This window comes from Lethenteron reissneri, chromosome 48 (assembly GCF_015708825.2).
Source record: "Lethenteron reissneri isolate LAM-NWPU_2019-01 chromosome 48, ASM1570882v1, whole genome shotgun sequence".
In the NCBI taxonomy this organism is placed as follows: Eukaryota; Metazoa; Chordata; class Hyperoartia; order Petromyzontiformes; family Petromyzontidae; genus Lethenteron; species Lethenteron reissneri.
Window position 1 is genome coordinate 6,144,490 of NC_083826.1, and position 19,672 is coordinate 6,164,161.

Here is a 19,672-nt window from a genome sequence, read left to right on the forward strand (position 1 = left end):
CTCAGCATCATTTCTCCCACGACTCCTGCTCATCATCCTCCCACGAACTCCTCCAACTCTACATCATTTCTCCCACGACTCCTGCTCATCATCCTCCCACGAACTCCTCCAACTCAGCATCATTTCTCCCACGACTCCTGCTCATCATCCTCCCACGAACTCCTCCAACTCTGCATCATTTCTCCCACGACGACTCCTCATCATCCTCTCACGAACTCCTCCAACTCTACATCATTTCTCCCACGACTCCTGCTCATCATCCTCCCACGAACTCCTCCGACTCTACATCATTTCTCCCACGACTCCTGCTCATCATCCTCCCACGAACTCCTCCAACTCTGCATCATTTCTCCCACGACTCCTGCTCCTCATCCTCCCACGAACTCCTCCAACTCTACATCATTTCTCCCACGACTCCTGCTCATCATCCTCCCACGAACTCTTCCAACTCTGCATCATTTCTCCCATGACTCCTGCTCATCATCCTCCCACGAACTCTTCCAACTCTGCATCATTTCTCCCACGACTCCTGCTCATCATCCTCCCACGAACTCCTCCAACTCTACATCATTTCTCCCACGACTCCTGCTCATCATCCTCCCACGAACTCCTCCAACTCTACATCATTTCTCCCACGACTCCTGCTCATCATCCTCCCACGAACTCCTCCAACTCTACATCATTTCTCCCACGACTCCTGCTCATCATCCTCCCACGAACTCCTCCAACTCTACATCATTTCTCCCACGACTCCTGCTCATCATCCTCCCACGAACTCCTCCAACTCTACATCATTTCTCCCACGACTCCTGCTCATCATCCTCCCACGAACTCCTCCAACTCTGCATCATTTCTCCCACGACTCCTGCTCATCATCCTCCCACGAACTCCTCCAACTCTGCATCATTTCTCACACGACTCCTGCTCATCATCCTCCCACGAACTCCTCCAACCTGCATCATTTCTCCCACGACTCCTGCTCATCATCCTCCCACGAACTCCTCCAACTCTACATCATTTCTCCCACGACTCCTGCTCATCATCCTCCCACGAACTCCTCCAACTCTACATCATTTCTCCCACGACTCCTGCTCATCATCCTCCCACGAACTCCTCCAACTCTACATCATTTCTCCCACGACTCCTGCTCATCATCCTCCCACGAACTCCTCCAACTCTACATCATTTCTCCCACGACTCCTGCTCATCATCCTCCCACGAACTCCTCCAACTCTGCATCATTTCTCCCACGACTCCTGCTCATCATCCTCCCACGAACTCCTCCAACTCTGCATCATTTCTCCCACGACTCCTGCTCATCATCCTCCCACGAACTCCTCCAACTCTGCATCATTTCTCCCACGACTCCTGCTCTGAAGACTTCCATGACCTTCGCTCCTCCTGTTCCTCCTCCTCCTCCTCGGATGCATAATCGTCCTGGCTCCTCCTCCTCCTCCTCGTCCGGGATAATGACACTACATTACACGATGTAACACGATGTTTTGTTCCTGGGCAGTAAGGGGTCGTCCATGAATGACGTCACGCGATTTTGGACGATTTTTGACCCCACCCCCCCTCGTCACACGGCGTCACAAAAAGTCAGACCCCCCCCCCCTTAAATATGACGTCACAATGCTCTGCCCCCCCCCTGCAAAAAATAAAACATGCTTCAAATCGCTTTAAACTATTGCCATTGTAGTGCGTATTTAATGTGGCATTGCACTCTGATGTTGTAGAAGAAAACATTTATTAAAAGTCTATTTAATTAAGTAGAACGTGTTGTCTATATTTATTTAAAGTTGCGCATTTTGATGTGACGTCACATTTCTCAACCCCCCCCTCCCCTCGTCACACATCGTCACACATCGTCACAAATGTCTGACCCCCCCCCCGCTAGGTGCGTGACGTCATTTATGGACGGCCCTTAAGTGTTATTTTCTAATTGATTATGCCTCAAAAGTAGAGAAAATGGATATTGTTCCCCACAAACTTTGCTTTTGTGACTCCTCCCGTCCGCTGCCGTCTTCGTCTGGGCTCCCATCTTCGCCACCTCAATATCACCGCGTGCTCCTCTACCTCCGTAACAACAACAACCGCCACTAAGTAGCGGTGACGCCACCACGACGCTTGTGCCAGGCTAGGTGCACGTTGAGGCCACGTGAAGTGTCGAACGCCCGCTGGCAGGAGGTCACGGAGCAGACCCAGGTGGCACGGGCGGACTGACCTCTTGCACACACCCCCATCCTCTGCTCCTCCAAGAATCCGTTATTCTCATCCTTGTTGATTCTTCCCTTTCCCCCATGGTTCCCATTGGGATTGTTAAATTATTAGCGGTAATCTGGTAACCATTTTCGGTTTCTGACCGGTCACGAACCGGTAACCGTTTCCATTGGAAGTTTCGTGATGAATGAAATAATTTCAAATGATGGAGCCCATTGTTTCAGCTGACTGGGGCCGGGAGATTGACATTTATGAAATTTGACAAATTTTAAACAATGGCCAAATTAGAAAAATGCACGTTTAAGAAATGTGCAAAATTTAAAACAATTACTAAATCAGAAAATGTGCCAAATTTGTAACAAAAAATACACGGCAGAATACTCAATTGGATTATTAATCGGAATAAGAATATGGATTATATTTGTACTGGAGGAATCCGATGAGCTCTAAAACTATTTTTTCATCGCACGCTCCCGAGAAATCTTGACAGGACCTCCTCCTCTTGGACGAGTCACGAGACTTATCTCCCGTGGTAAACAAGCATGATGACAACAACAATAACGGTCCTCCAAATACCATCGACAGCCAGCAGAGGGCATCTCTGCCATTGCTTTTGATGATGCACCACCCCACGCGCTGTTGGTCATGGGCAAGGGGTCAGCAAACAAAAATAACAAGAGGTAAAAAATTTTTCGAATTCCAGTAAACAAAAAAAAAACCCTTAATATTTCAAGAGACGCAATGAATGTGAACACGAGACTGGTGGGTCCTTAATGAGCCGCATGCGGCTTCCGAGCCGCCGGTTGACGATCCCTGGCGATGGGGGGAGGAGGTTTGACCGACGATGGTCCGTGCTCGTTGAAGGGTGAGAAGGTGGATCAGGAACGGTTCGAATGTCAAAACGCCGGCTCGGTAGTTGCCTTACTCGTTCAGACTTTCTGTAAGAGTGTGGGAGTAACACATTCATTATCCCACCCCACACGCAGAGCCAAGGCCGTAGCCATGCAGTCAACATTGGGGGGGACCAAATCTTCCAGGGGGTCTGGAGGTCCCTCCCCAGGGGAAAAAAAAAAATCTCAATTTGAAAACGAATTTCCTGCCATTTTTGGGGGGGATGTGTTCACCTCAATATATTTATAATTACGGCCTTGCGCAGAGCCGTCCCTAGGGTACGGTGAATCAGGGCGATCGCCCCGGGCCCCGCACTTTGGGCGAGGGGGGGGGGCGTCGACGTCACGGTGTCAGATGTAATACGTTTGGTTCCGTTTGGAGGCGTCGGGGGATTTCCACACGGTGGCATTTACCCCGGGGCCTAGCCACCCCATCCCATTGGACGGTCCTGCACACATGACCTTCCAATTGATTCTGGTGTAGCCACTTACACTGCTGGGTGCGTTGGACGGAGTTGGGGTGGAAGGAGCGGGGGTATGGGGGGGGGGGTGTTAGGACATGTGCCCGCTGTTTCAACTGCCGCTCCACGAGATGGAGTCGAACCAGTGACCTCTGGATCGCAGGTCGAGCGCGCGCACCCTTTGCAATTCGGCAGCGTCTCCAAACCATCCACCAACTCGAATTCGTTTTTTGGGAGGAGCGGTGGTGCGCCCCGGTCGCAGTGGGATTTCGAACTTCGAAAACCCGTCGACCCGAGTTCGATTTTTCTTAACGCGCCAACATCAGCGGCGTGAGACATCTGACTGGTTCCCTCCGCCACCCGTCTCATCTTCCAAATCATGAACCGAATGTTCGTTTGTGCCTCTCGCCCTGTTGCAATGGCAATACGACGATACATCTGTTCGACGTGTCGTAGGTCACCCCCATCGTGGCTGCACGTTTCCAACAATGAATCACATCCTCGATGCCCATCCGTAATAATTGGGCTGCCGTAAACGCCACCAAACGGCCAAACAGTCTGGTCCTAAATATTAAAATCGCTCTCACGACTTCAATTTAGCCATACGCCGGACGAAGCAAAACGTAGATTGCAACAACAGAAAATGCGATTGTGTTTGGAGGGATTGATGCATTATTTCAGCAATGCCACCGTGGAATTCGCTGGCGTCAGCTGACCCAGGCCTTGTGGCCGCTGTTGGCAGTCGGGGTAGGACCGTGGAATGTTCACTGCGGTCGCTGGCCTCATCCCTGTCGGTCCACACTCGCAGCGAGCCGGGACCTAACACGCCAGACAGTCCACGTCACGGCTCTTACCCCCCCCCCCCCATCCATGTGTTTTCGGGGGGTTGCACAGCGTGTTGTTCGGAGTAACGCACTCAAAGCGCCGCACGGATAGATTTGGGATTTCTATTTCTGCTTTGACATTACCAGAAAAGGGCCCACTGAGCTATGTAGCTATTTTTCAGAAGCGACCTGGCCGTCACAAATGATAGCTCAACGAAAGTGGCTTATGGTGGTGTGGAAACTTACATCGGTAATAACATGCTATAAACGCGTGTTGTTGATTCTAAATGTGGCTCGGGAAAAAAACGGGAAGACCCGGAGAAAAACCCACGTGACCACGGAGAGAGAGACACCGCAATCTTCAAATAAACAGCAGTAGCGAGAGGCCTTTCCACCAGCAGCGATGTTGGCAAGAAACTGCAGGGCTGCACCTTTACCGTTGTTTACGTAAACAAAAAGAACAAAAATCCCAACAAAGATCCCCCGTATAGCCTTAACAGACCGTAGGGGCAAGTGCTGTTAGCGAGCACCTATGAAGGCCGCTACGGTACACGAGGGGGTGGGTGGCCAGCACCACGCCCGACCGCCTTTGTCTCTCCAGTGGCGATGTTTACACACCGTACCAGGTACTCATTTAATGCTGAGTCGACCTAGGGGAGGCCCAGAACCGGTTCAGATAATCTTCACTGATATTGGCCGTGAACGGGAATCGAACCTGGGTCGTTGGTTTCATAGCGCAGCGCGCTAACCGCTACACTACCGCTCCCCACTAAACAAAAAAAACATACACACGTGCAGTTGTATCGTGGTGTCTTTAATGAGACACTAATGCACCGGATCTCAGGCCGAGTTGACTCGCGCTTAAAGAGGAATCTATGTACACGCGCGCACGCACGCACACATTGCGAAATTCAATAACGTTTATAAATAAGTGGCCTGTGTGTCAGTCCCCACAGTTCATCCTCAGGCATCAACAGAAGCCGGAGGTGGCTTCTCAATTTGTACCAACTTTTTCAAATTGCCAAGGTAGGCAAGAATACACATTTTTTTTGCAGGTCCGTGGAAAACCCAGGTTGAGGAGGCTACAAGGTCCGCCTCGGGTATTTCCAGTCTCAGGTGTAGGTGGATGCATTTGTGAATGGTAAGCAGGAGCCAGCTTGTGCTGCTGCTGCTTGATGGATGATGCTGTTGCTACTGGACCGGTGCTGGACGTCAACCAGGCAAGTCCTCCTGGGGGAAGCTGCGCGTGCCCCTCCGGTAGAGAAAGCGCCGATCGCGAAGCCACCGTTGTTCACATTCCAGTTTAGTCATAACAATTACATTGCAATTGTCCAATCGGCGTCATGGCAGGGCGATGAAGACACTTCCGTTGAGCACTCTGGAGCTAGCGGTGCATCACCCTGTGTTGGGAAATACCCATCCCCCCTCCCCGAATGATATCACAGAACTACTTCTGAAGTCACTTCCAATCAAACTTATTGCCCACACGAGTGGCAGACCGTATACATGCCCTGCTCAGAGTGAATTTGGCAAGTGACTCACGCAAAAATGTTCTTGTTTTAAATCTCAGAGCTTGATTTTTTTTTGCCACAGAAAATTTTCGAAATCAATTAAATGTTTGCGTGTGCAGGCATTGCTATCCAAGCCAAAACCATCAATCCTTTCCACTTAAGGCCCCAGTTCAGTCCCCGGCAGCTGCTGAAACCCAGATTCAAACCCCGAATTTCAGCGTTTCGGCGACCTGACCATTAAGTCCACCCACTAATCTCCCATTCCAGATCTTTCAATTAATCCTCTCGCACAAGCCACCTGGGACCGGCAAACCCAAGCTGGAGTTTGTTGCCTCCCGAAACTGGACCTGCGAACCTTCCTCCACTGCGAAACCGCCTGCCACCCACAAACACAGGGCTAAGCCACCTTGCCCCGATGACATTCGCCCAAACGCTATTCACCGGGCACGTAAAAGGTTGCGGCTCCCCGGGTGTAATAACGAGGTATGATATATAGATATAAAAGAGCGACTTGGGAAGTAGTTCCGTCACGACATCTTCTGGGGACCGTTCTCTCCGACACGGGAGTGGGTGGCACTGCCAGCCAGGGGCTGGCACAAGCTGCGACGGCAAAACCCCGGGGAGATGAGCAGAGCCGATCGTCGAGGGCTCTTCCGCCGGTCTCTCTCACGAACGCCGATCGAATCTTCTGCTCGGCGCGAGCCGGGGGATGTCTCAGCCGGGGCACCCTCCGCATCCATCGTCTGCCCCCATGGTAAAACCCATGGTAAGAGCCAGGGCTTGGGTCCACACCCCCCCAGCAGTTTTACGCACGTGCGCACGCACGTACGCACGCAGGCACGCACTCGTTTCAAGTTTACCGGACGTCAATACGGTACACATCCAGGTTGTGGGCGCATTACCGTTTTTTTTTTTTGGGGGGGGGGGGGGGTCCGTCAATGCAATTCTGCACGCGGCCGCCAATGTCTTTGCAAGTTTTTTTTGTTTACAACACACACAGGACCACACAGAGCCGGGTGAGGGCGGGGGATAGCTGGGGGGGGGGGGGGGATTTGCTTCCAGCCTCATACAAAAGAGCTCCCCCCTCCCCTCCCCTTACACAACGGGCCTGTAGACCCCCCCCCCACCCACGTGGCATTCTGCTGCAGGGCCTCCAGGAACCTCTGGGAGGCCCTGGACACACACACAAAGACAAAGATCCCCCGCATAGCCTTTACCAGACTGTTGGCGCAAGTGCTGTTAGCGAGCACATACGAAGGCCGGCACGGCGCACGAGGGGGTGGGTGGCCAGCACCACGCACGGCCGCCTTTGTCTCCCAAGTGACGATGCTTTACACACCGCACCAGGTACTCATTTGAGGCTGAGTCGACCGATGGGAGGCCCATGACCGGTCCAGATAATCGCGTCGGAAGGCCCTGGACACACACACGCGCGCGCGCACACATGGAATGCTCCACAAAAATCAACGTGTGCATGTCGCTGTTCAAGCCATCGATTTGTGCATGCATTCGTCCGTCGTAAAACAAGCGCAACGAGCGCGCTGTAAACAACAACAACAAAACTATGCGCGCGCATTTCAAAACGGGCCGTGCGGTACGTACAACGCGCGAGCGCGTGTGTTGCGGGTCGAGGGAGGCAGCGTCGCCTATGACATGCGCACACGTCGACGATGACGACGACAATTTACAATTGTCACGATGCGGCTCATGACATAACGAACGTCTCGGGAGCGCAGGATTAGCGGGAGAGTCACCGAGCAAGGGAGGGAGAGCGGAAGGGAGCGAGCTCACTCACCAACCCACACGCTCACCCACCCACACGCTCACCCACCCACTCAAATGCTCACCCACAGACTCATCCATCCACTCACCGACACTCTCATTCACGCACTCGTCCGACCCACCCACTCTCTCACCCACCAAACTCACCCACTCACTCACTCAAGCAAAGGAGATAAATGAAGCAATGTAGGGGATCACCGAAAGTGTGGCATTGACAAGGAACATTTTCGGGACAGCCTTGAAGGCAGTGAGAGAGGGAGAGAGGGGACTGGACTGAGTTGACTTGAGCTGAGAGTTCCAGAGGGTGGGGGGGGGGAGCAGTGGCTAGAACGACGTCCGCCAGTGGTGGAGCAGCGGATCCGGGGAGCGAGGAGTCCGGAGTCAGGATGGTTTTGTCTAGAACTATGGTCGGTGGCGACATGGCGTTGCTACGAAATATCGTACGGAATTAGATCCAAAGATATCGGATGGTTCGTTTTGCAAATTTTTTTTTATTATTACAGCTGGCCGTTTTTGTGTTTGTTCCCGAAGTGTTTGATGGCTTGACAATATAGTTACTGCAATTGTAAATCAATAGATAGATATTATCCATGAATATGCATTCTTTATGAGGTGGGGACCCAGCTTTACAGCCTCCTGCCAAAACGAATCGGGATGGGAAAGTCTGTGGCGGACAATTTCTGCTTCTGCAGCAACCAGAATCATCATGCCTCATCTCACGCTCGCACCTCACCCCACCCCTCCTCACACCTCATCCTCCCCTCACAAATCATCCCAACCCTCACACCTCATCTCATTTCAACTCCGTCCATCGGCCAAAACCCTGCTAAAGTAGCACCGAATTGTGTGGCTCCGGAGAGACGTGTCATGAACCTCGACCAATCCGGATTCTCTTCTGCGATGTAAAGGCCGTAACGCTCCATCTCAATTGCTCTTCCGCTCCCAAACCGGATTCTCGGTTTGGACATTCTTTTTGGGGATTTTAGTGCAAATGCTGCCCGATGATCGTTTCCACCTCTCGCGGTCGGTCATCCGCAGTCCGCCTTCCGTTGATGTTTCTTTGCCGATGTTAAAAGATTTCGCCTGCAACCAACTCAACCGCAATGCCCCCCTCCCCCTCCTGGTCCAGTCGGGAGCTCGGTAGCTCAGGAAGGTTGAGAGCCTGCATAAGCGCTTGCTTGGATGGGTGACCGCCATTGCATAGGAGGATCTCGGGCCTCGATTTTAGGAGGGTCCTGTATCGGGATGTTTGACCCAATTTGATTCACGAGTTTTTTTTGGTCACGTGGGAGCTAACTGGAGTAACTGGAGAAACCCCACCACGCTTTAAGAGTGGGGGGGGGGGGGGGGGCTGTCACTCGAAGCTCTGCACAGATGGATTCAATCCTCCGATAGACTCAACTACCCGACTCTCTATGTATATACAGACTGAGCCCCTTGCTGTACTACCATCTCCTGACCATCTAGCAGCACCACGCCGCCTGGCTCGCGCTCGTTGTCACACCATCAAAGCGGGGAGCAGGCTCGCCCCACCCGCTTTGCTTTCCGAGATCCGACGAGGCGGGACGCAAGTTAGCGCGATGGTGTCTACTGTGATCCCATAGCACAACAAAAAAAACCACCACCCGGTTCCCCGCCGTGGGACCCCCCCGGCGTTCGCAAACTTTGAGCAGCGCCGGCAAAAAAGGTTCACATCGCGGTTTTTCTGTCTTCCCGTCCGACGGTCGTGGCGGCCCTGGCGCAGCATCTGCTGTCGGCGCACGAGCGCGCAAAACCTGCAACCTCCGGTCCGTTCCGACGGAACAGGAGAGCAGCTTCGGTGTGGGAAGGGGAGGGCGGGGGGAAATGATGGTATTCATTATGGTAACGGTGATGTAAACGGGAGATGTAGGCGTGGAGAGAGATGCTCGCGCTGTGGACGTTCGTGTGCGCAAAAAAGTGTTCCAAGTTGGTTCCACAGCGTTTCCGGATCATCCGGCGCCAATATTCTGGATTAGTTCCAGCGAGGTTCGTACGTTGGCTGTCGACACAATTTACAGGCCTGCCACAGCACGCATGACGGCCTCCCCTCCACCCAATGGCCAGTTCGTTTCACTGCACGCTGCATCGTTGGCACGGGTCGGTGAACAGTTTAGAACGTCGCTCTAGCCACCGATGACGGCCCGACACCGCCGCACCACTATGGCTCCACCACCTACGGCCGCACCGACAGCCGCACCCCTCTGCATCGACACATCGCCGCGTCGAATGACGACGGCTCCGTTCGCCCGGCGGTCGCCGCGCACGACCCCCCTCCCCAGCAGCCGCATCCGCTAACGCTGCACTATGCTGCTGATGTCGCGCACGCACGCCAAGAGGCCCAACGGCGCCGGGCACCCCGAGTTGCCGGTGGGCGCCCCCTGGAGTTCTCGGAGGCCCGCGTCCAGCCTGGCAACGGCTTCCCGGAAGGCGAAGCGCTCGCGCGACTGCGGGATGTGGTCGGCGTAGCGGCCGCAGCACTGCAGGAGGTGCGCGACGCACTCGAGCAGAGCACCCGCGCCACTCCCGGCGGCGGCCGGCGGCTGCTCCTGGCGGCCGGCGCCGAGAGCCTCGCGCAGCGAGCGCAGGCGCTCGAGCACCACGTCCTTGGAGACCTCGTCGCCCGCGGCGCCGGTGCTGCCGCCGGTCCCGCCGCCCTCCCTCGAGTCGTCGTCGCCGCCGCTGCAGCCGGCCGCGTGCCGCGCCCGCCGCAGGGGCGTCCGCGGCGCCGGCTCCGTGCCGTGCGGGGAGCAGCCGGCGAACGCCGAGGTGGAGGGGGAGGAGGAGAAGCGGCGCGGCGTCGGCGCGGCCTCCGCCGCGTCGGGAGATTCCGTCGCGTCGCCAGATCCCGCCGCAGGCCCGTCCTGGCCGCCGCCGTCGCTCGAAGAGTCGCCGCCGCAGCTGTGCCGAGACGGAGACGGGGAGCACCCGGCCGCCTCTCCGCGCTCGCGAGACGCCGCATCCCCGCAGCCGGGACTCAGCCGCTTGCCGGGAGCGGAGGACGTCTGGGCGAGTTTGAAGGCGAGTTTCACGCCGGCCGGCGACGCCGATGCCGGCGGCGTCGTCGCTTTCCCCGGCTTGGTAGGCGGCGGTAGCGCGACGCCACCGCCGCCGCCGCCCTTCCGCTTGTCCACCGCCCCTTCCGAGGCTCGCACGCCCATCACGGGGATGCTGCGCGGCTTCGGCGTCTGCGCGTCGGCCGGGAAGATCCGCGCACTCCCCGCCGGCACGCAGTCCACCTGGCGGACCAGCGGCCAGCACTGGCGCTGCTGAAACACGGGTGAGTCCGACGACGAGTCGACGCTCCGCTCCGCCGGCGCGCGGCTGCCCGCGCCGCCGTTCTGACCGACCCGCCCAGGCCTCGACGCCGCCGGCCTCAGCCTCTCAGACAGCATCGTCCGCTCAAACTCGTCGTCCGAGTCGTCCGAGTCGTGCTCCTCGTCGCACGACGATGACGGAGCGGAGAGGAAGCTGCGCAGCACGACGGGCGCCCCGGTGGCGGCGGTGGCGGTGTTCGACAGGCTCCGCTTGTCGTCCCGCAGCAGCAGCAGCCGCCTGGAGAACACCGAGATCTCCGGCACCTCCGCGATGGAGGAGGCGGCCGGGTCGCCGGCTGCCGGGCGGCCACGGGGTTTGAAGGGGCAGCGGTTGTCGCGCATGAGGCTCACGGTCCTCCCGACGGGGAACTCGGCGCCCGACTGCGCCGAGGACGCGGAGTACGAGCGCGTGATGACGCCCTGCTGCTGCTGCTGCAGCAGCAGCAGGGCATCTTCACGCGTCATCACGCGCTCCTCCCGCTTCAGCGCCAGGTCGCTCGCCGCGACGCCCATCGGCTTCTTCATGAGCCGCGGCGTGAACAGTCCGGCGAGGACGGCCAGCCTGCTCCCGCCGGCTCCTCCTCCTCCTCCGCCGCCGCCAACGCCCGCGTGCCCGTTGCTCACGCCGTTGCCGGAGTTGCACCGCGCCCTGCCCTTGCCGCAGCCGGCGCCGCCGATTCCGCCGAACGACGACGGCTGCGGCTGCTGCGGCTGCGGCGGCGGCGGCGGCACCACACTCACGTGCACGAAGCCCTCGCCCGCATCCGTGCCGCCACCGCCGCCAACCCCCGTCGAACCATCCCACGGGCCCCGGAAGGAGCTGCTGCGCTTGGGCGGCGCCGGCGTCGGGGTGCAGCGGAGGCGGCGGATGAACGAGCCGAAGATCCAGCTGCTCTTGCGCTGGGGCTGCAGGCGCCTGCCCTCGGGGCTGCCCTGCCCGTTCATCACCGAGCTGCTGCTGCTGCCCTTGTTGTTGTTGTGGGCGGTGGGCTTGCCAGCATCTCCCTTGGGCGATGAGTGGTCCGCCTTCCCTGCGAGCGGTCGGGAGGGGAGTTTAAAAAGTTACGTTTTTATTTTTATTTTGACGATTGATTAGCTGAAGAAGGCCTCGTTGAGTCTCGACTGTTTTTTCAGAAGGGTTCAGCCACGTTTTAGCAGTAGGGGGCGATCTTGCTTTGCATGTGATCCGCACTGAGTAACATTGCAGGGAATTTTTCAGCATTGGGATATTTGGCCCAATACTAGTTAGGTTATACGGGTTTTTTTTTCTTTTGGGAGGAAACCGGAGAACCCAAAGGAAACGAATGCAGAACAGGGAGGAGAACATACAAACTCCATACAGGAAGGCGAACCGGGTCGGGAATCGAACCCAGGATCTGTCAGGCACATCTTTGCCGCCCAAATGAATTAACGGCTCATTGTCAATCCTGGCGACATGAGATTGATTCCCATCCCGGGCTAATAATATGACTGGCGAGGCAGATCTGAACTGGTCCTGTGTGTCCCGCCTACACCCTCCAGCACCGATTAGCAAAGCGAGCTGATCGGTGTTTGTTAGTCATATACACGTATGTTGGTACCGTACACATCCAACCGCGATAATTGGAGGTTCGGGGGAAGGACAACAAACTAAACACAAAAAAGAAGCTCCAATGAAATTACTTTTCAATCGAAATTAAAAAGTGCACAGCTCCAGTGGCTTCCTAATATCGCAAGGAAGAGCGTTCCAGATGGCCGCAGAAGCGCATCTTAAAGCGCGCGGTGCGGTGACCAGCGTCTATGTTCAATGGCCAGCCAAAATCCGCTGCGAGCATGACCAGAGTTTGCGTGAAGGTCGTAACTTTCGTAGCTCATCGGATTTCTCCAGGGTAAATAAAGATTCTGATTCTGCGCAGAGTGCGGTCAAACACTCATCTAATGTCGCATGCAGCGTAGCAATTAAAATTATAGAGAAGGGGGGGTGGGCAAGTTTATTAACCACCCCCCCCCCGCCCCCCACCACCACCACCTCTGTCTACCCAGTTTGTTGTCCTTTCCCCGCACCTCCGATTAGCACGGTTGGTTACGTACGGTGCGAAAGAAATTCAACATACATTCGTGCGTACAACCCCACACCGATCACATCTGGAACGAGTATAAATGGCCACGATTGGCAGGCTGCGCGTGGTGGGGTAAAGTGTGGGTACTCCAATGTGTGAGTAGGTCAAACTCTCTCTCGAGAGAGAGGGGGGGCTGAGGTGGGGAGAGGGATGCTTACTCTTAGTTTTTTCGGTAAAGTCACGTAGGTAAAAAATGAAATAAAAAATAAAATAAAAAATATTTGTATTAATATTAATTTCATTTTTTTACCTACGTGACTTTACCGAAAAAACTAAGAGTATGAATCCTTGCAGTCACGAAAGCTTCAAATCTAGAGAGGGATGCTTTCTAAACCCCCCCGGCCACCCCACAACAATGTAGTTGCCCTCACTCACGGAGCTCGGAGTCGACCCTGGCCTCCAGAGAGCACTTGTCTCCCTTCTGCTCGGGCGTCCGCCGCGACTTGGTGGGCAGCACGGGCGCCTGCAAGTCGCTCGGCTTTTTCTTGCCGAGCTCCTTTTCAACTTCTGTCAAGTGAGACGGCGGCGGCGTCGGCGTCGGCGGCAGCGAGGCAGGTGCCCCGGTGCGGTAGGGGAGATAAACAAAAAAGCTGGTGTCTTAGCATTCACAATTTTTTTACCGTTCCAAAACTATGCGCGGTTTTGTGTGATTAAGAAAAGCTTCTTCTTCGACCGACGCGTTCACATTTAAGTAACTTTGGCCCGCGTGAAGGCAGAGCAGAAAAAGGCCACCCCGCCCACTCCCCACGCACGCCACGCACAACAGACACACACATACACAGGCAAAGATCCCACCCCCGCCTAGGCTTTATAAGACTGTCGCGGCAAGTGCTGTTAGCGAGCGCCGTTGAAGGCCGGAATGGCGCACAAAGGGGAGGGTGGTCAGAGTCGTGGCCGGGGCCGCGTTGGTCTCCCTCGGGTGTCGATGTCGTTTACACGCCGCACGCGGTACTCGTGTGAGGCTGAGTCAACCTAGGGGGAGGCCCCGGCACCGGTTCAGATAATCGTCAATGATGCCGGTCGTGACGCTGGGAATCGAACGCGGGTCGATTCCCGCGCAGTGACGTGGTCAGTTCGCCGTGCCGTGAACCCGGGGACCAAAGTTCGATTCCCGCTCACCGCCAATAATTAAGTGGTGGATATTATATTTGAACCGATGCTGGGCCTCCCCTAGGTCGACTCAGCCGTATAAATATAGCTGCTGTTGCTGAGTGTAATAAACATCAGCGCTGGGGGAGACAAATGTGGCTGGGCATGGTGTAGGCTGCCCCCCCTCGTGTGCCGTGCCGGCCTTGTTAATAGGTGCTCGAAAACAGCACTTGCCCCAAAATTCTGTAACGGCTTTAATGGATCGGTGGTGCGGGCGGTGATGATTGGTGGTGCCAAACGAACCGTCTGAAATGCTCGAGTCGTAGAACATGGTCTCGAAGGCCTGGTGGGTCTCGCTGAAGGAGAGGCGATCCTGCGGGTTCCACTGCCAGCCTGGGACACAGCGAGCCAATAAACACAATCGCCTACCGCACAAGCGCTGTCGGGCGAGTTATGCTTTCATTTTAATAATAATACATTCAACTTGCTACGCGCCGCCGCACCGTGATTATTCGCCCTCGTAGAGAGGCCGACGATTAGAATCGGAATCTTTATTTAGACCGGGAAAGGATTCCGATGAGCTATGAAGCCTCTTTTTTTTAACAGATGTCCAGTACGGGCCACGGGGTCAGCGAGTTACAAAAATACAACAACAAAAAACAACGACCGAGGTGAAAGGGTGAAACCGCAGACAGGCGGGAAAGGAAGCCAGGTGGTAAAGTTGGCGCCAACTCTTGCCCAAGCTCTGCCGATACTGTACATATCAAGTTGTTTTCAGCAAATCAGTGAGTGTCTCTGCGTGCGGGGTGAATGGGAAGCACCCAGAGATAGCGAGGGGGCAACACTATCCCTCCGTGTACGGATTGGAAACAGATGGTCGATGAGTCATCTTGGTGTACTGCCGTCTCCTGGCGAGCTATGGTGGCGTGGTGTGGCGCCTCGCCACCCACGCAACATTTGTGCGATCCGCCAACCCTCGCCGCCTCCGCAGCGATGGATTGTAGGCGCGTGAGTGGCCGCCACCGCCCTGCGAGTTCTCAAAGGGCAGGCGTGGTGCGCAAGGCCTTGGCGTGGACTAGTCTAACGTCCAGCCGCCCCCTGTCTCCCAAGTGCTGCTGTGTGCACGCAGCACCCGGCACGTGTCTAATGTCGAGTCAGCCTAGAGGCCTAGTTTTTCACGGCGGGTCAGATGTCTCGGAAGGGATTGGAGTACCGCACACTTTACCTCGCCGCGCACGCACGCACGACTTGCCGATTCACGAAAGTTTACGCGTCGGGCAAAAAAATAAAAGCAGCAGCGGTCAACCACCCTCGCAGGCATGACCCCTCTCTCGCGAGAGCCTCGAGACTCATCGAAGCTTCGACAACTCACATGAGCGCATGAGCTGGTAGACCTTTGGGGGGCAGCCCTCGGGCTGCTCCATGCGGTAGCCCTTCTCCAGGAGGTCGTACACCTGTGTGAGGTCGATGCCCGGGTACGGCGACATCCCGTACGTCGCAATCTCCCACAGAAGCACGCCGAACGCTGCGCACGCGCACGCACACGTACGCACGAAAAGACAAAGAGCACCTATGAAGGCCGGCACGGCACACGTATGCTGAACTTATTTCGCACTGCACATAGCCAACCGTGCTAAATTGGAGGTGTGGGGGAAGGACAACAAACCAAACACAAGAGGAAGTTGTAAAGAGATAGGTTTTCAATCGAGAATTCAAAATGCATAGCCTCAGTGGCTTCCTAATAGAACGCACTGATGCCAGGTTGTCATTTAAAACTAAGGTAAGGCCCACTGAGCGAAATAGTTCTTTTTCAGAAGCGACCTGGACACAAATGATAGCTCAACGAAGTGGCTTATCATGTAGAAATTTAAACGCACGTTTCTAAATGTGGAGGGAAAACCCAGAGGACCCGGAGAAAAATCCACGCCACCACGGGGAGAGACACACGCAAACTCCAAATATACAGCAGCAGGCATCAGGGTCGGGATCGAACCCACGACCTCCTGTATACCAGGCGAGGTAGTTAACATCTCCTAGCCACCGTGATGATGATGATGAGAGAGACGCAAACTCCAAATATAAAGCAGGCGTCAGGGTTGGGATCGAACCCACGACCTCCTGTATACCAGGCGAGGTCGTTAACATCTCCTAGCCACCGTGACGATGATGAGAGAGAGAGAGACACACAAACTCCAAATATACAGCAGGTGTCAGGGTCGGCGTCAAACCTGCTACCTCCTACACACCCTGGGGTGGGTGGGGAGGGGGCAGTGGGAGGCCCAGCACAGGTTCGGAGATTTTGAGAGAGACGCAGCGTGACGCACGGACTCACCCCACACGTCGGACTTGATGGAGAATTTGTTGTAGGCCAGGCTCTCGGGCGCCGTCCACTTGATGGGGAACTTGGCGCCGGCGCGAGCCGTGTAGATGTCGCTCGTCATGAGCCGGCTCAGCCCGAAGTCGGCAACCTTCACCAGGTGGTTCTCCCCGACCAGACAGTTGCGTGCCGCCAGGTCCCTTGGAGCCACACGGAGGGAGGCGGGGGGGGACAGAATTGGACGGAATCTTGATTTGGACCAGAGGAGCGGGTAGGGGAGGGAGGGAGGGAGGAGAGGGAGGGAGGGAGGGAGGAGAGGGAGGGAGGGAGGGAGGGAGGGAGGGAGGGAGGGAGGGGGGATGAAGAGAGGATTGGAGAGTGAGGATGGGATGAAGGGAGGATAGGAGAGGGAGGGATGGAGGGAGAGAGGATAGGAAGGGAGGGAGGAGAGGAGAGGGAGAGAGAGGGGGAGAGGGGGGGAGGAAGGGATGAAGGGAGGATAGGAAAGGGAGGGAGGGAGGGCGGGGAGGGGAGGGAGGGAGGGATCCGATGAGCTGCAAAGCTCTTCGTCACAGGTGTCCTAGCAGGGGTGGCTGGGTCAGCGAGTTACAATGTACGCAAAACAAGTCACTAAAAGTTAATAATTATAAAATATATATATATATATAAAAGTATGCAAGAGATGACAGGGAGCACGGCGCGTGACAGAGAGGCTACCCGGTGAAAACCTCTCCGAGCCGTACTCCGCTCAGCCAGGATTTTAAGGTCAACCGGAAGGACTTCTTTTATTTTTCCCCAAAAAATAAATGAGAAATAGATGAGCACGGTCGGCTACGTACGGTGGCGAAAGAAGGTCAACATACATAGAAACAATTGAGAATTTATAAAAAAAATGTTTACAAATCATAATACTTTTTTACAAATCATAATATTTTTTTACAAATCATAATAATTTTTTATCGGTGATACTCACCGGTGGATGAGGTTGCGCCTCTCCAGGTACTCCATGGCGGAGGAGATCTGCGTGGCCATGTACAGGAGCACCACGGCCGTCACCTCGTCGCGGTCGCACTCACGCAGGTAGTCCAGCAGGTTGCCGCGCGGCATGAACTCCGTGACGATGTAGAAGGGCGGCTCGCGCGTGCACACGCCTGCGGGAGATGGAGCCAGCCTCACCAACTGTCCCTCCGGTCTGGCCGCTAACCCCCCCAACCATCCCACTCCCACCGATCCCAGCGATTCGATGATTCGGTCGCGTTTTGGGGGTTTTGCGATTAGATTCGAGGGTGGAACCGATCGCTAAGCATAGGTTTTGTTTGTCCGTTGTTATTAATCTCCACCACGCTCACCGTTGCAATGAATGCCCACTCACTGATTCACTACGGCCACTCGCTCACCGGCAGGCAGTCACCTTCTCATAGCTCTTCTATCTCTACTACCGTGGTCAACGATCCCACGAACTTCACCCATCGATTCCTCCACCCCTACCATACTGACCGTTTCGCCTCACCTTGCACCGAGTTCAACCACCACCACCACCACACCGCACGTCACAACAACACACTCACTCAGTCAACCACTCACTCACTCAATCATTCAGTCAACCACTCACCCATTCACTCACTCACTCACTCGCTCATCCACTCGTGTGGTTCCCGACGCTCAAATGGCTCCGCTTCGGAATTCCCCTCCCTATCCGCACACTGCAGTGGCGCAGCAGCGGTTGGCAAAGGCCCCGGGTGCAACGGATGAACTGGGGAGGCCCCCTCCCGTCCATATTGGGCACCACGGTGGCGGGATGTTAACTACCTCGCCCGGTATACAGGAGGTTGTGGGTTCGATCCTGAGCCTGCATATTTGGAGTTTGCGTGTCTCTCTCCCCGTGGTTGCGTGGATTTTTCTCTGGGCCCTCCGGTTTTACCCTCCATATTTAGAATCAACGTATTTGCCCACTATACGTTTTCCACGTGATAAGCCACTTCGTTGGGCTATCATATGTGATCGCCAGTTCACTTCTGAAAAAGGGCCTTACCTGGCAAAATAAATAATAGTTCATAGTTGTTGTTTAATTTCCCCACCTCTTTGCAGCCCGGCGCCCGGACACACGCGGCGGCCACTCCACTGCCGCACCGCACGCACCTGATAGTGGATAGCGTTCGCCTGCCCGGCATGTCGAGGTGTGGCACTAACCCAAGAGCTGCACGAGGTTCGGATGTTTAATCTCCTTCATGACGGCCGCCTCAGTCAAGAATTCGTCCACCTCCATCATGTCCTCCTGTGGAAGGCCACACCACGCCAGGGGCATAACGATTACGAGGTGCCACCCCGTGCCGGGCAGGGACAGCCGCCACTGGAGTAGAGGGGGTCCCCCCTTGGTTCGACTGCAGCAGTGCAAGGGGACGGTTGAGCTAGAGGCATATAAGCACACACGCGGATCCCTCTCCCTCCGAACGCGTTATTATGGAGCTTACAAAACAAAAATTTTAATTCATTAAAAATATCAGCAATGCGGAATATAATGAACATACGAGCTATGTTGTCACGAAGTATATCATGTATGTTAAATGCATTCGAATGTCACATGGTGTATATATATGAAATTGATGTTACATTGCACTAGAAGAGGAGCCGTCGTGTCCGTGCACACTGGCATACCGGCCAAAAACCTCGCCAATTTTCTAACAAGAAACAGTTTTCCCTTTAGGCCAGTTTATATGTTGACTGTTTACACTTATTTACCCAGTTACAGCCTCATCGACGTCTACCGGACGTTTGTGAAGAGAGCGCATCGTGGCAAATCGGATTTCTCCAGGATCAATGAAGATTCTGATTCTCAGGACTTGTGTCCTTGAGGCTGTTGCCAGACTTATGGCGGCAGGGGGGCGGGCGATCGCTACGCGCAGTGCGGTATATTCCTTCGTTAGTCACCGCACTCGCTGTACGCGATTCTGCCGATCCCCGAGTCACATCTAGAACTCTACGCGACTGCATCGAGAGAGAGAGTGACGAGATAAAGCGACGAGAGAGAATGCGACGCGAGAAAGTGATGGAATGAAGTGATGACACATAAAGTGATGGTAAAGTGATGGGACGCTTATACTGGTAGGAACCTCCTGGTTACACCAGCCCACAGGGGATTATTGT

At 55.2% G+C, this 19,672-nt stretch overlaps 1 protein-coding gene across 2 annotated transcripts in view; it reads right to left on the reverse strand.

Moving 5' to 3' along the window:
* Positions 1-7,004: 7,004 nt before the first annotated feature.
* The window catches only part of ABL1 (ABL proto-oncogene 1, non-receptor tyrosine kinase), a 100,268-nt gene continuing 87,600 nt past the window's right edge, over positions 7,005-19,672 (reverse strand). Inside the window, exons 6-12 of one of the 2 annotated variants that reach the window (XM_061571590.1) lie at positions 18,719-18,803; positions 17,502-17,679; positions 16,544-16,728; positions 15,584-15,736; positions 14,515-14,604; positions 13,498-13,629; positions 7,005-12,054 (exon numbers count right to left, since the gene is read on the reverse strand). In XM_061571590.1, the coding sequence (XP_061427574.1) occupies positions 10,001-12,054; positions 13,498-13,629; positions 14,515-14,604; positions 15,584-15,736; positions 16,544-16,728; positions 17,502-17,679; positions 18,719-18,803 (2,877 nt within the window). In that variant the 3' untranslated portion in view covers positions 7,005-10,000. Of the gene's footprint in view, positions 12,055-13,497; positions 13,630-14,514; positions 14,605-15,583; positions 15,737-16,543; positions 16,777-17,501; positions 17,680-18,718; positions 18,804-19,672 lie in introns of both variants that reach the window. The other variant, XM_061571589.1, reaches the window with a different exon arrangement.